General features: G+C 34.5%; 1 protein-coding gene across 2 annotated transcripts; it reads right to left on the bottom strand.

Moving 5' to 3' along the window:
* Nucleotides 1-10,300: 10,300 nt before the first annotated feature.
* On the bottom strand, nucleotides 10,301-16,973 carry LOC120073273 (proteinaceous RNase P 2-like). 2 transcript variants are annotated; one of them, XM_039026014.1, is made up of 6 exons: nucleotides 15,519-16,973; nucleotides 13,637-13,735; nucleotides 13,319-13,494; nucleotides 13,030-13,150; nucleotides 12,623-12,691; nucleotides 10,301-10,768 (listed from the first exon to the last, which is right to left on the bottom strand). In XM_039026014.1, the coding sequence occupies exons 1-6, from the start codon at nucleotides 16,434-16,436 to the stop codon at nucleotides 10,526-10,528; spliced, it is 1,626 nt and encodes a 541-aa protein (XP_038881942.1). In that variant the 5' UTR covers nucleotides 16,437-16,973; the 3' UTR covers nucleotides 10,301-10,525. The 2 variants fall into 2 exon arrangements, with proteins under 2 accessions (XP_038881942.1, XP_038881941.1); XM_039026013.1 differs by having other exon boundaries at nucleotides 13,637-13,738; nucleotides 15,519-16,972.
* Between the last annotated feature and the right edge of the window lie 361 nt (nucleotides 16,974-17,334).

Here is a 17,334-nt window from a genome sequence, read left to right on the forward strand (position 1 = left end):
GAAATTACATGGAATACATCGTGAACTTGAAGTTCAGAAGATAAATCATTTGCAAAATATAGCAAATCAGTTACTATATGCATTTATAGATGCAAAGAAAATATTAAGTCACATATACCAACTGCAAATGTTCCATCGAAAATTGATATCCCAACACAGTAAGTTATCACTAATGAGTCTAGAATACGACAGAAGCATGGTAGACTACTGGGTTCCAAAGATAAAAATCCTCGAAAAAGAAAAATAATTAATAGTCAAGAAGACTTGGTTGAGGATGTAAATACCCATGAAGAAATTCATGACATTACTAATGAGGAAGGTGGAATATATAAAAATAATAATGAGATTTCAATAAATTATGTCATGACAAAAAAAGGTGGAACCGAACTCATGTAGTTATTGACAACATTTTTGATATAATGTTGGTCTTGATATTATATTTGAAAATGAGGATTTTGAACAAAAATCTGTTGAAGAATGTCGACATAGAAAAAAATGGTTTTAGTGAAAAGAAGCAATCGAGGCAAAATTAAAATTCACTTTCAAAACATCGAGTTTTTGGACCAATATTCTGAACACTAGGAGGTGTCAAATCTATGGGATAAAAATGGGTATTTGTGAGGAAAAGAAATGAATAATGAGGTCACAAGATATAAAGCAAGACTAGTTGTTCAAGGTTTTTCACAAAGTCCTGGTATTGATTATGAGGAGACGTATTCTCCGGTGGTGGATGCAATTACAATAAGATATTTAATTGATCTAACTGTGTATGAAAGTTTGGATATGCATCTTATGGATGTAGTCACAACATATTTATATGGTTCTCTTGATAATGATATTTATATGAGAATCCCAGAAGGCTTTAAGGTACCTGAAACATATAAATTAAATTTTCGAGAATTGTATTCAATAAAGTTACAGAGATTGCTATATGGATTGAAACAATCAGGATAAATGTGATAGTATCACTTGAATGGATATTTGTTGAAAAAATGATATCAAAACAATCCAATATGTCCATGTATTTTTATAAAGAAATTACAGTCAAGATTTGCTATTATAACTTTATATGTTGATGACTTAAATATAACTGGGACTCTTGAAGAGCTTTTAAAGACAATAGAATATCTTGCTAATAATATAAGACTAGATATTGCATTTTTAATAAATTTATTTGCAAAATATAGTTATTCTTCAACAAAAAGACATTGGAACGGTATTAAGCATTAACTCCATTATCTCCAAAGAATGATTGACATGGGTTTGTTTTATTCAAATAAATCAAATTTTGATCTAGTTGGTTATGTAGATTCTGGATATTTATCTGATCCACACAAAGCTAGATCTCAAACAGGTTACCTGTTCACATATGGAGGAACTATTATATCATGGCAATCGGTAAAATAGACCATAATAGCCACTTTCTCAAATCATGTTAAATTCTTGCAATTCACGAGGCTAGTCGAGAATGTGTTTAACTAAGATTAATGACTCAGCACATTCGTGGAACATGTGGTTTGTCTTCTAGTAAAAATATTCCAACGATATTATACGAAAACGACACAACATGCATATCCCAAATCAAAGAAGGATATATTAAAAGAGATAGAACAAAACATATTTCACCGAAACTTTTCTACACTCGTGATCTTAAAGAAAATGGTGACATTAGTATACAACAAATTTGTTCGAAAAATAACCTGGTAGACTTATTTACAAAGGCATTACTTACCACAACCTTTGAAAAATGGGTGCACAATATTTGAATGCAGCAACTCAGAGATCTCAAGTGATGTTTCCATGAGGGGAGAGTAAATACACTTTTTAAAAGTATCAGATTATATGAAATATGTATTTTTTTTTCCTTCACTAGGATTTTTTTCCCAGTGGGTTTATTCTTAGTAAGGTTTTAACGAGACATATTTCATATGTAATGGGCATCTAAGAGAGATTATTATAAATATATTAAATTAGGAGTAATGTAGATGTCCATTATTAGTGTCCATTGGTCATGGTCACTTATCTATTACCCATGTGTTGTCCATGTGTCTCAAGATTACACATTATCAATATTCATATAATCCACCTTCTATTTGTCAAATTGCCAATCAACCTTACCTACTTGCCAGATGCTTAGAATTATAGATGTCTAACATTTTTAGATTACCATGTTTGTTTTGTAGGAATATTTTGTAGATACCTGGGAATATTATGATATCTCTGTTTATTTCATAGGATTTTCTCTCGAATATCTAAAATTTACATAATGTTCCAAAAATTCCCTTACAACTATTTATTAATTTATAACTAATTTAATATAATTTGAACTTATATAATATATTTGTTTTTATCAGTTTGAATTTCTTTTTAAATTAATACGATTTATGTTATTTTTATATGTTATTTTTCTCAATAAAATAATATATCATAATTTAAGATTTTTATAAAATAAATATTAAAATTTAAATTTAAATATCTTGCTAAAAAATATTAAGAATTACGATATTAAAAAAATATGATATATATGGTTGATAGTACTTATTTTAACTATATAATGCAAATGAAAAATAATATATATATATTTGTGTAAAATAAAATTAAAAAAGAACAAAAATATAAAATGGAGATGCCCTTAACTCGAGGATCTGGAAAACCCATGTTTTAGGAGAGCATCTAAAGAGCATCCTAGGATGCTAAAAAATCTTTATTTAGATAATAAAAAAAAAGTGTAAGAAACAAGCAAACAAAGGCCTAAGTATTACAAAAACAGTAAGAAACAGCTTCAAACTTCTTTCGGACCACTCGAACTGCTTCAAACCGAACCCAAACAGCTTGAACTGGATGTGAATCACCTGAACTGGACCAAAAAATACCCTTTTGAAGTTGAACTGGATCAAGTTTGAAGAAAACCGGTCAAACCGATCAATCCTTGATGGTTCTCTCTCAGTCAACGAGTCAAACTTGCCAAAACTGGTTCAAAGATCTCGCTCAAACTTGATCTCTCGCTCGAACTAGAAATCTCGCTCAAACTTGATTCAAAATCTCACTTAAACTTGAAATCTCGCTCAAAACGAAATCTTGCTCGAAACTTGATCAAATCTCGCTGGAATTGTAAGTAGCGTTGCAACGCTCAAGGACTCAAAATAAGCTTGAATGAAGGGAACTTAGAGAAGAACTCACTGCAACAACCACTTGAAGAACATCTTCTTCAACTCGAATTTTTCAAGAAAAACTCAATTGATGCATATCTCAATTCCGCTTCCATCTTCTCTATTTATTGCGGACATTCATGTAAAGAAGATGGTTGCATGAGATGCAGCTCATGCTTGGATTATTGAAGCTAGAGTCAAGTGGATGTTGTGAGAGCAAGTTGATGAAGGTGAATGGAGAAATCCCACATTTCCCATTTTGTGTTTTTGCAATTTTGATTTTCAAATTGATTTCTAAAATCAATTTTTTTTTCAAAACTGAAAACATTTATTAATTTTACAAAATTAATTTTCTAATAAAATTAATATTAATTAATTAATTTAATATCAAATATTAAATTAATTTTACATAAATTCAACCTTCATGAATTTAATATCTAAATCATATTTAAATATTAATTAAATTCTCCAATTCCGTTCAATTCCAAAATTAAACGTGTAATTATATCACATATAATTACTAATTTTTTTAATTCTAATTTGAACGTTTCAAATTAATTTATCACGCTACTCTAAAGCTAATCCATTTACGAGCTAGTAGGGGGACCTCGTGGACCTACAGATCATGGGCTCCAACGATCTGAGATTAATTGGCTAAATTCTTTACACCGAATTAACCCGCATTCGTTAATTAATGAGTCACTCCACTAAAACCCATAGTTGCACTCCCCTCACTGTAGATATATTACGTCCACTCGATATAACCATAATTAGTAAGTTAACCCTTCACAAGTTGTTCGTAATAACGGTTGGGTCAAATGCCTGTTTTACCCCCGAGATTACCTCTTATTTCTTAAGTCCTACTGATCCTCTAATGAACAATTGATTTATGATCTGATCAACAAACCAAGTCCCTCCCGAGCCAATGAGAGGGTGAGGCCCCTTGTTCAAGACCCGGAGTCAGCATTTAAGGGAACAACCTCTCTACTATTCCTAAAAGCGAGGAGTGAATTCCATCTTGCACCCTATGTCCGCAGCTATCTACCCTCTTACCCTTGAAATGGAGGTTTATTGAGTCGGCACTGTTAAGCCAACCTCACCTATGCAAATCTAAGGATAATCCCAAATAAGCAGGAGTTCATAGTTAACTTAGGATTAAGGTCAAGTTACTTAGGTCATCGCTTTGAAATAGTCAGTCTTAATTAGTAAACAACATTACGAAGCAAGAGGGACTGATTTCATGGTCCGATCTTGTACAAACCCATTGCACAGGATGCCCCCACTCCTCATGTCATAACATGTACGAATTAGGATCACATCATTTGTAGTACTTTACAACTCTTTATAACAACTACAAAGTGGATCGCATCCAATAGTGTTACCAGAATAAGGCACCCAATCTCATTCATATACTATAGATCATTTTGACTATTTACTTGAACCTGATCCACTTTTATGTCTCCACATAAAGTTCAAGTACTCACGTAATAGTCATGGGTCTTTTAGTTTATTGGATTTCCAAAACGAAATAAGCAATACATATCTTCAATAACAACTTATTGAATTTTCAAAATAAGTTCTATTGTTTACAAACCACAAGTTTTAGGACAAAAAACCCAACAATGTCAGCACTGATGGACTTGGTTAAAGCCATACACGTGGATGGGTCCACGATTTGACCATTTCTATTTTGTTTTTTTTTTTTTTTCGATTTTGATTGTTATTTTTTTTAATTTTTATCTAACAAATTTCTTCGTTACTAAACTTAGTTATATATTTTGTTGTGTAGTTTGCAGCCATATTAAAAATAAAATTTTGGCTTGACTAAGTGGTACTTCCCTCTACAAATAAAAAATAGAATTCATGTATATGGTAGAGTCTATTTTAGAAAAAGAGAAATGTGTTCTTTAATTTCAAAATAGAAGTTTACATAAAGTTAAAAGACGACTCCCTTAGCGCTTACCCCATAGGGGGTTGTCTTCGTGTGCCTCTAAATTAGCTTCACCTTGTTGTTGTTGTCGTCTACAATGAATACGTCTTCAATCAATATTAGCAACATTGAGTTGTCTTGTTTGTTGAGTAATACTTTCTACGTTTACCAAGGTTTAGTAACATATTGAACCCAACTTTGGTAAATTATGTCGTACCGAATACTATTGTGCATCTTGGACAAAATTATTCTGTACGATGAAAAAATTAATATTAAATAATGTTTATATTATATATTTGAAAAATGTTTGATAATAAATTTTGTACCATGTAGTAATAGTAAGCGTCATCCGTTGTGATAAATCGCCTCATGATTCAATCATACCAGGAAAAATAGTCATTTGATACAGGTGATCCATTTGTTATTTCCCCATGTGTACAATGATCATGACGTACACATCAATATGATATGTATTCTGCATGAATTCGGCACCAGTCTTGGTCGTGCTTACCTCTCAAATCAATATGGTGTAGTGTCGACAGTGTATAGCACAAAGAAGGTATCGTTTGTTGAAAACCAAACTATCTCAACACACGATCTGAATGATGCCACTCTACTATATGGAAACATATAAGAGGGCTAACGGTCAACTAGATGTCTTGATCATCACGACAGTAATCAGGCAGTAATACCAAATAACTTGTGTGTATGGTGTCCAATTAATCTGAAAAAAAAAAAGGATAATTAGATACCCAAAAAGTTTTTAATATTCATTTGTATATACATTTATTACTTGATTGTACATCAGTTTGTCAAATATTTGTTGGTATACTAGCAACATATTTGTTGACTGTTTAGAGGTAGCTAATACACCACTCCATCTAAAATTATAAAAAAAAAATACAATTAATTTATATTCTTACATAAAAGGATAATGGAATAAATATATAAATGAAATAATACCTGGCACTGAGTGAACGATGACCTGGGGCCAGTAACTGGACTTATAGTGCTATAATTTTAAATCTATTATAAGCCCATACCTGTAGTCCACTATTTCCAATGCTTGTGTATTAGTAGTCCGATAAAGTTCTCTATAAAGCCATGTAAGACAGACACCACCCCACGAGTACGTACCAGCATGCTCAAAATCAGACAGTAGCAGGAGAAACATAAGATGTACTAGAGTGTTTGACTTGTCAGGAAACAAAAATCCTCCAATAAGTTGCATAATTTATGCTCATGCATACCTACGTACATTGATGTTGTTGGCATTGGGAGGTAATTCTGGAAATTGGGATGCTAACCACGAGATACTCAATTTTGAGTCTTTCAAATCATCTGGTAGAACGCCCAAAAGCTCGTCACAAACAGTTTTCCAATCATATTGTAATAAACCTGTCAAAGGTTTTCTGTCCACCCGTACGCCAAACTGAATAATAACATCCTGCAATGTAATTTTACATTCCCCATAAAACAGGTGAAATGTGTGGGTTTCTGGTCTCCAACGCTCTACTAAAGCAGTAATGAGGTGCCAATCAAGTTGGATAAATCCAATCTGTGCAACCCCTAGCCTGTTGTATGTAAGAAGTAACACGTGGATCAAACAAGATAGTATGTTGTGTAGATGTCTCCCTTCTCCGACAACCCAAAACTATAGACAACCCAAACTTACATTACATTACATATAGACTACAGACAACCCAAAACTATAGATAACACAGAATTACATCACATTACATATAGACAACCTAAAACTACAGTAGAAGAACTATCACATATTGATTGTGAACGATGTGTATTTTGTTGATATAGTTACACAGGATTAGAAGGACTGGACTCCATTACCTAAGAAATTAAAAATAAATTACATATAGTCAATTCCATAAACAAACTCCATTACATAAAAAATTCAATACATTACAAAATCCATTACCTAAAAAATTCAAATTATATTACATATAGTCAATTCCATAACAAAATCCATTACATAAAAAATTTCATTACATAACAAAATCAATTACCTAAGAAATTCAAATTACATAACAAAATCTATTACATAACAAGCTCAAAAGTTTATTACATAAAAAATAAAATTACATAGAAAATCAAAAACATAAAAAATGAATTACATAACAAAGTCATCAATGACCCGAAGCTAATGTATGTTATGGACAAGTATACTTGTTACGTCATTCTCCCTTGCAAATTGTATCAAACTTTTTGGCTAGTTTCTCTCCAATCTATTTCATTATGAATTCACGTACTTTTTGGTTGACCCTGTTCACTTAGTTAGTCCGCATTTGGACGAACTTCTGTAAATGATAATTCTACCTAATAATCTGGGTGTTGTATTGGATGGAAGCAACCTTCAGAACGTCACTTGAAATGGGATAATTTGTAGCATTCATCAATAAAAGGTATGTATGTCAAACGTATGTAATTACAAACTGCAATTACATGAGAGCATGGAATCTTGAATGACTGTCACTTATTACAAGAACAAACCCCTTCTTTCAAGCTCACAACTTGTGTGTGTTTGTCTTGGGAGAAATCATACTTATGTCAGTTTGTACTTCAAAAGTTTGGGTTTCCCTATCAATAGATGTCATATGTGCAGATGCTCGTTTTTCCCACCTCTTAAGCTTTCTCACGACATATTCTGTATATATGTCCCCACGGTCGAGTGTTTCGCTTATCACTCATCTTCAACGTTCAAAATACAGTATTGTGCAATAGAATGTTAGCCTAACCAAAGAAGTAATAGGTAACATTCTAGCACCTTTGAAAACAACATTCATACATTCAATTGTATTGCTTGTCATCCATCCATAGTGGTACCCATCATCATGTGATTGTGTCCATTTTTTCAGATCAATATCAGAAAAATATTCAAGGCACTCAAGGTTTAATTGTTTCAACTCTTTCATGCACCTAATGAGTTTGTACCTTTGGTGTTGATTTCCTGCCTTAACACCAAATCTTTTAGTTGCTTCTATTTTTATTTCATATTAAAATTACTAGCAACCTGACGAAGACAATGTCTATGGTACGCCCTAGGTTCACTCCAACCAATTTTCTCATTGTTAATTGCAGCAAGAATGCATTGTCTATTAGAAATCAAGAAAATACCATCTCGTTTGGTAACATATTCATGCAATGCCCACAAAAACTATGACCAACTAGACGAGTTTTCACCTTCAACAATAGCAAAAGCAAGGGAAAATATAAGCCCATTTGCATCAATAGATAAGACGATCAATAATTTCCCCTTATACTTTCCGTAGAGATAAGTTTCATCAATTTGAATGAATGGTCTACAATATTTGAACTCGGACTAGAAAACTTTACCAAAAATAGTTGTACCTGGCACATCAGATGGAAGGAAATACCAATCAATCATATTCCAGGATTGTAATGTACAACAACACTCAACCAATACGGAAGCTTTGAATATGATTTCTCCCAATCCCCAAAGACAACATTGATATTAATATTATACTCATATTGTTTTTTAATTGCTTCTTGGAGTAGGGCCATAGGTACATCGGGATCAACTTTAACCATATTTTGGATTTCGATACTCATAAAATTGATTCAAGTCTAGTGATTTCAAACATCCTATGAGTTTTACGCCGACATGCTCCAATCACAACCATCCATCCTTCCACTGTTTTCATCTCACGTACTAAATATCTTGATTTGATTCTACGACGAAAATTTCATAGTGTTCTATCACGCAGTATTTTTTTTACAGCCAGTTGTAAATCTTCTTGAGTGTCAAATAACATTCATTTTTGTATTAAACTAGAATTATCTACACATCTACTTCTTTCCTCCAATTTTGACCCTCGTTCACAGGTTGAATTACTAATTTCCTAATCTATTTGTGTGAACATCTCTGACCGTACCAACCCAAGATCATGTTATGCACTTCTATCGTTTCCAAATAATTCATCAAGTTATACGTCAATATCATTGTCTTTGTCATTTCCAGGTTCAAGAATGACTAAATCTTCAGGACGCATCGACATATTTAATTAAATTTTTACAACGGTTATAGTTGACAAAAAATATATTAATACTAACAACCAAAAAGTTTGTTTTTCTTTTAAGCCGTCCAAATAGATCCATACTCCAAACACTCCAAATATTTTTTTTAATGACCAGTACAAACAGTCGAAATATTCTTTTATGACCAGTCCAAATATTTTCTTAAATCATCCCAAATTCAAATAAAAAAAATCGAATATACTTAAATCAGACCCAATGTAACATTCCAATTGGATCGATGGACGGATACACTTTAAAAAACCAAGTTATGATATAGTCCAAAAATCCAATACACTTAAAAAAGCGACAGTCCAAGTTATAACAATCCAAGCTATGATATCCAACTACAAAAAAAAAAAAAAAAAGAATCAGCCTAAATGTAGATCTATGGAGCATACACTTAAATCAGCCCAAATGAAAACAAAATAGATCTATAGAGCATACACTTAAATATGGAGGAAACTCTATTCTTTTATGCATAATCTCATATATTGGGGAAAAAATATACAAACTTTACTTACGTTCAACAATAGCAGGAAAAACAACCGACGGTAGACATGGCGGACGACGACAACAACTAGATCAACAAACGATGGTGGTAGTTGGACTGGCAACTGTGAGAGAGAGGCAGAAAATGAAAAGTTTCGGATGGGAAGAAAGTGAAAGGGAAGGTCGTGGGGCGCTTGTTTGGGGCCACTAAGTCGTGTACTTGGGTAATCATGGATCTCGTCCACGATTACCTGGTCAGCAAGGAAGTCATGGACCTGTTCAGCGATTTAGGGCTATTACCTTCAATCCAACCCTATTTTTGTTAATAATTATTAAAATAACATTAATTTTTTATAAAAAAAATTCCAGATATAGTGTGTGCACCAACCGCAATTTCATTGTCCTCTTTTCTCCCCGTAATGTGTGCACCGACGATTGCGTTCGACTTATGTGTGGTTTGAATAAAAGTTGTGTTTTAAAAAAAAAAAAAAAAAAAAAAAAAAAAACTTATTATTAATATTGGATTCACATCGCTTATACTTTTTTATTATATTTTTGTCAAATTTCCTCAGATATAAGATATTAATGTAAAACTCAACATGTCGAACCAAATTAAAAATTTAGATAGAACAGCACTGCAAAAGCGATCTTTAAAAATTAAAATAAATTAAATTTTATTATTATATTATCATCGTCCAAGCTAAATCAACACTAACAATCAGGCAGATAAAAAATAGACCTATTCATCAGCTTAGCTATCTGCTGAATACACACAAAACTGTTAAGAGTCCAGAAAACTTGGCCATTGCTGGTTGTTCAGTACAAGGATCCGGCCACATTGGCTGTTGTATGCTTAAAAAGCAAGTTCAGAAGTTTTTAGAGATTCTTAGGCAATGATATGCAGTTAGGAGGTTGATGAGGGCCTTTCTTTTCTTTTACGTGCTATGGCCGAATCGTGCAGTTGATTATAACTGCCTACATTCATTGATGCACATGACCCTCGAGCCACAATGTTTTCAGAAGTTTCGGCATTCAACTGTATACCGGAGGCAGCAGAAACACCTGGCCTGGTAACACACAACCAAGTTCGTTCTAATTCGGAGTCATTGCCTGCAATTGGAACATGCCAAGATCCTGTTTCTGATTCCTGAAATGAAGGCAGAGTCATTTTCTCGAAGTGCATTTATCAGTGGAAGACAGTTTTATCCCTAGTTCTTATTGCTGATGAAGCAGACAGAGTATAGATCTAAGGAAAAGAAAACTTTCAGATTCTTGAACTCATCCCGGTTTGTATAGTCTATTGAGTTGGCTGTTTTTCTCTTCTATTTTCATGGTAGTTTGAGCGTTAATCTCTTTTCATTTATTCAATGAAATTTTTTCTTTCTGGGTCATTTCATAAGGTTATCATTTTTTGTTTCTACTTCTCAAAGCCATGCATTTAGAATAACTATTTGCTGTTTCTCATTTCACAATTTTAAGAAACATTCAAGGAATTGATAGGTAAGAGTTCATTTGATAATCATTTTAAGGATGCTTGGCAGTTAATTTTGCAACAAGTTCTACAAGAACTAATTCTTAGAGTTCTGTTTGGCTGAGCGTAAATAACATTCCCAAAATAGTCATTTCATGGATGACTAACAGTTTGTTTTGCAGCATATTCTTTTTACAAGAACTATTTCTCAGAGATTTGATTGTGTAAGCCCAAAAAGATCAAGATCAACCTGACCAAGTCTTATGAGAGAGAGAGAGAGAGAGAGATCTACATAAACAAGGAAATCATTATTCGCCCATGAACTTGTAAAATTTGAAGGACTTTCAATCCAGTTGTTAACAAACTATCGTGAGTAGAAATGTCTAAAAAACTCATGGGGTCGAGGCCCGGGGGACCCAGGGAATGGGGGAGAGAGTGGGGATTCTTTTTTCCGCGTTTGCAATTCAGGGCCGGGGACGGGGACTATATTCCCCAACCCCGATCCCAACCTCGACCCACCACGACTTTTGTATATAAATTATAAATTTATAATATATATATATATATATTATAGACTTTGTTAGAATAATTATAGAGATTTTAATTATTTAAGTTTAAGACTTTATTTCTTTAATTCCTCAGATGTTATAATATTTAAGATAGGATATTCTAATTGTTGAATTTTAATTTATAAAAATTATGTAAATTTAGCATTTTAATGATATCTTTTTAAATTGAATGTGTATTATTGTTTTTATTACCAAAATTGATACTATTTTATTTAAATGAAAGTTGTATTGGATATGTTTAAGGAATTGTTAAAAATATATATTTAATTGAAATAAAAAAAAATTGTTAGAAAAAAATGGTGGCAGGAAAATTTTTTTCGCAGGGAACCTAATACCCGCGAAATCCCCACGGGAATCCCCGCCCCGTTCTCACGAGGAAATTTGTGGGGACAGGAACAGGGAGGGCTTCCCCATCCCCGCCCCGTGGACATCTTTAATCGTGAGAACAAACTGAAGGCAACTCTTGCTATACCTTTTTGGACAAGGCTAGTCATGAGATTTATTTGGTTGTATTTGCTTCTTTTTACTTATTTTGTTTCACTATACTTCCTATTACTTTGGTTAGATTATTTGTGAAAAGAGCCAGCTAGTAATACAAACATGTTTCCCATAGCTCTTTTGTTCTAGGAAAAAAATTTGACTGATTCTCCATACCGTGTTTTTTTAAAAAAGAAAATAAGACTTTTCATTGATGAAATGGAAAGAGGCTAATGTCAATGCTTAATATACAATGAAACCAAATAAAGCAATTACAACCAAACATAACCCGTGATAGAGGAAAAATTATTCGAAAAACATTTTTATATATGAAAAACACTTTTAAAATCTTAGTCGATGTTTAAAACAAATTATTTCCAACAATTTTCAGCAGAAACAAAAAAGTCCCCAAGGACGAGTAAAATCATGAGTGAATTATAAGAAAAACAAGGAACAAGTTGAGGAAGCAGAAGCCAGAAGGTACCTGAATTACAACAGAATAAAGGGGTGGCATCTCAAGTTTTAGTTGACCCTTAACAAAAGTGTAACGAATCTGCAAAAACATGACACAACAATGCTAACATACAAACTTTAACAAGTAATTAAGTCTCCATTAGGTAACCATTTAGTTTTTAGTTTTTGAAAATTAAGTTCATAAACACCATTTTCGCCTCTAAATTTTTTTGTTTAGTTATATACTTTTTACAATGTTTCCAAAAACCAAGTCAAGTTTTGAAAACTAGAAAATATAAGAATTCAACTATTTAATTAACAAAGATGCAAATCATTGTTAAAAATTGAGAAGAAATAGGCTTAATTTTCAAAAACTAAATAGTTGCCAAACATGGCATAAATGATCTGCAAACTAAGGTTTATGTAGATAACACATACTTGATGTTTCTCCTTCCATCTGAGAAATAATTCGTTTCCCAAAAGTTCAAAAATATGATCTCGCATTTCATCATTTGTGACAAGCAAGCACTTCAATTTCACAGCGGCATAAAGCCAATACCTATATATGGTAAAAGAATATGATCAACAACAGTTTGGATGCATTGAAGTGACACGACCACACACACAGCTTTTAGTAAATAAAAAACTAGTTGAATCCAAAAGTTCGCATCTCAAACAGAGAACTAATATTATAAATGAGTTTCAGAATTATTAGTCAAGGGCATACCAATCGTCATTTGAGCCAATGGGCGTTGAATAAAGAACACCTTTGTTTATCCATTCCTCGACAACTTTTCTATGTGAAGAATTATCCGTTAGAGCCCTGGTGCGTTTATTGTGCCAGAAAACTAATGGCCAATTTCCCCCACTCATCTTACATAATTCTTTGACAACGGCCTCAACCTGCTCTATTGAAACCAGGAGAACAAATGCATAATGAACAATGTTTCTTATGGAAAAGGCTAGCCAAGTCGTGCACTCTAATGGAAATTTCAAGAGATTGCCTAAATTGAAATAAGCGAAGGACCAAAATATACTTTACAACCTGGGGAAGATTAAATCCGGAATCTACAAAATTCTGTTGGTAGAGGCCAATATTTGCTCCATCAACAATCGTATCACAATGATTATGTTCTTCTAACCACTCCTTGAATACACATACGAACAAAAAAAACACTTAGCCCACAAAAAAAAAAAGGAGAATCTTGCTACAGGAAGGGACTCCAGCTATACAAAATCGTGTCAATAGAATAATTACAAAAAGCCTTCGAAATTGAAACCCAATAAGAAACATGGAAACGAACAAGAGGCCAAATAACATGTAAGGTGAAAAGGAAATCTTTTATTGCAACAACTTTCATTAAGACAATATAAAAAAATATAAGGTTATACAAAAATTCAAACCCACAAAAAGGGAGCCAACTAAAGGACTCCATCTATACAAAATAGTACGTATAAAATTATTACAAAGGGTCTTCGAAATCAAAACCCAATGGAAACATAAAATCTATTGACCGAACAACACTTGGATCCCTCTCCAACCCTCTATTACTCAGTCATCTCGCTCACGTCAAAGATCCCACAATATAGCAAGCATCCTAGGAAGCCACAAAAAACAACCCTTCTCATGAAAAGGTAAATGGAGGAGGAACTCCCTAACTATATTACAAGTATCCATGTGTCTTGCCAATGATAAGCCAAATGCCTGAAAGAAATCATTCCACATTGATCTCGCAAGTTCACATCTCCAAAGAATGTGATCCAAGTATTCCTCTATCTTCCGATAGAGAAAACAACAAAACAAACCAACTAATGAGTGCTTCTTCCTCACTGGCTGATTCACAATGTTAGCTCTTCCAGATAAAACTTGTTAGGTAAAGAACTTAACTATCCTTGGAATCTTAATTCTCCAAAGAGCAGAAACCCTCACCCAAGGGAGAAGTGTCTAAGAAACTACGGAAAAAAAGAATTACACATGAATCCCTTTAAAGAGTTGGAACTCCACACATGAATGTCCCTTCTCTCAGGTGTAAAAACAAACACCTCAAGCAAGGATAGAAGAGAGACAATCTCTGTCACTTCTCTATTAAACAAAGAATGCAAAGTTCAGATAAGAAAAAGGCGCTCGCCAAACAAACTAAAAAGACTAAACACTTGTTTATTAAAAGGAAGATACATGAAAGCACCAAGAGAACATGGAGAGGTCTATCCCCCACCTAAAAGACCTTCCACAAGATCTGATATGTGCCTTTAACCCCACCCCAGTAACCATTGAAAAGGATGAGGACAAAACTTACTAACAATGATCCTCTGCCAAGGGAGCTGGTCCAAGGGGAAACACCAAAGCCATATGCCTAAACTTCCAATTTCTCACCCTCCAAGGAAACTGGCCTATCAATGACCTCCCATCTGACTAAGTGTGACCTTTTTCCTTTTGTTTTTTCCACCCGTTCCTAAAGGAAGTTACACATAAGCTTCTCAATGCTCATGCAAACCTCAAAGGGCTCAAGGATTTTACCAACAACACTCTTAGAGACCAGCCTAATTAAAATGCCTACAATGATGAGGAAAAGAAAGGGGATAAGGGATCTCCTGGTCTAAGAACTCTTGAGGCTAAAACTTTATCCCTAGGACTCCCGTTAATGAGGAAAAATTTGCATTCATCATTCATTAATTAGAAAAAAGGGGTTAAGAGAACTTTAGAAGTAAACACCAAGACAACTTATAAAACACAAACTTCGGCATCTAAACATACAAGGTAAAAAAAAGAAAGAAAACAAGGTAAAACTCAAAATCTCGATGGTTCAAACCAAAAGGAAACATGTAGAGGAACCGACGATGGGGTGATATTTTGATCATAAGGCCATATTAAGTACAAGATCTTCATAATCATTGCATTTGAATTAGACAAGTAGAAGTTAGCAAACCTGAAAGCTTATAAAATTTGGTTGAGTCTCCCTTTCAATGGCGAGTGCAGCCAAAGACTGAGCAAAACTCTCTGTCTCAGCACAACTAATATCGGCACAAACCAATTGTTGAGCACAACAGCAGCATTTACCATTGGAATAAACATTTGTTCTTTTCACCGCCCAATTTCCCGTCCCAGTCCACCCCTTTCCATGCCAACCCCCTCCATTGCTTAAAATTGCCTCTCTAATCAGACCCACATCCGAAGTCGATTCACCAATATCAGAGGCCTTTTCACTACAAAACCAATCCTCAATAGTCTTTGCAGTAGACTCACTAACACACTTCACAGAACGTCTCAGTTTGTGTAAATATTCATACACTTCATCCTCTTTTCCTGTCTCTGAACTCACCTTCAAAAGGGCAGAAATCTGAGGTTCCTCTAACTCCACTCCAGCAGAATTCATGTGTTTTTCCACCTCATAAGCCTTATCCACCTCCAAATTCTCACAAAAATAAAACAATGCGGGATCATAAGTGCGCAACCTGGGCGTAACTTTATATTTCCCAATTGTTTTCACCAATTCAAATGCATAATCGCCGTCCCCTTTTGCTGCGGCGAGTCTTGCGACAGCAGTGACTGTAGCTTCATTTGGAACAACACCAGTGGATAGCAAGTGATTATATACACGAAACCCAAAACTTACTGCGGATTCTTTCAACGATGGGTCAGAAATCGCGGTAGAACAGAGGTAGAGGAGAGTATTAAAGTGCTGCTGGTTGAATTTCAACTTCTCCGAAATTGCAGTTTCGCAGAGAGTTATGGCCGAAAGTAAATCTTTCCTCCTCGAACAGGTAGTGAGGTCTAAGTGGAACTTGACTTCAGGCGATTGGTTCTTGGACTTCTTTCTTGCTTTGGCAGTGCCAGTGGAATCCATTGGAGGATCTGTAGAAAAAATCCGAGAACAAAACGCCCTAACCGCGGGAATTTTATGGAGCTTTGATACTGTTTGACTGCTGCTGCTGCAGACTGTTATAATCGAGTGGATGTCGTCAAAAACCGCTGCACCAGATGGGTGGCCGTGCAATACGTGGGTGTTCGTCCTTGGTTGGTGTTGCGTCGTCGCCGGCAAAGAAAAAGCCGTGAGTGACCGCCGGAAGGAAGAAAAACGCTGGAAATCGCGTGGTGTGGGCGTCGAGAGGAGAGGGTGAGTCGCACTTCGCAGGAAGAATCCGCCGAAGGACAGAAATGCGTGGGTCAGAAAATGCCGCTCGCTTGGTGTTCGTTGCTGGAGAAGAACCAGAGGGAGAAGAAGCTGCGCCGTGGTCGACGGGCGAGGAGTCGTCGTCGCCGTTCTTGTCTGTGGGTATCGCCGAAGACGATGTGTCAGGAGGTGGGGGCGCGTCGGCTGACTTCTGCCAAAATGTTTGACCCAACTTTTGAAAATGTAAACTTTTTGTCCTTCTTATGTTCTGGTAAATTTATCAAAAGGTTTAATCCTATTTTAGTGGAAAATTTGTGCGAATGGATCAAATTTTTAGGCTGATTCAAAATTTGGTCCAACTTTTCATTAGCTTCCGGATGACGTCTGAAATGTCTATTTAGTCCCTAATGATTGATGTCACGTACGCATCCTAAATTATCACGCATTCCTCTTATTTTGGATTCCTTCCTCTCGTTAAAATGCCCCTAGCACACACTCGACCTGGATTCTCGCACATTCCTCTCGTTTTTCATCAAGCATAAATCAAACGTTTTAAATCTTAATTTTCAGTCTGATTCCCTCATTCCTCTCGCTTCATTTTCTTTCCTCTCTTTTCTTCATCTTGTTCTTT

Source organism: Benincasa hispida, chromosome 3 (genome assembly GCF_009727055.1).
Source record: "Benincasa hispida cultivar B227 chromosome 3, ASM972705v1, whole genome shotgun sequence".
NCBI lineage: Eukaryota > Viridiplantae > Streptophyta > Magnoliopsida > Cucurbitales > Cucurbitaceae > Benincasa > Benincasa hispida.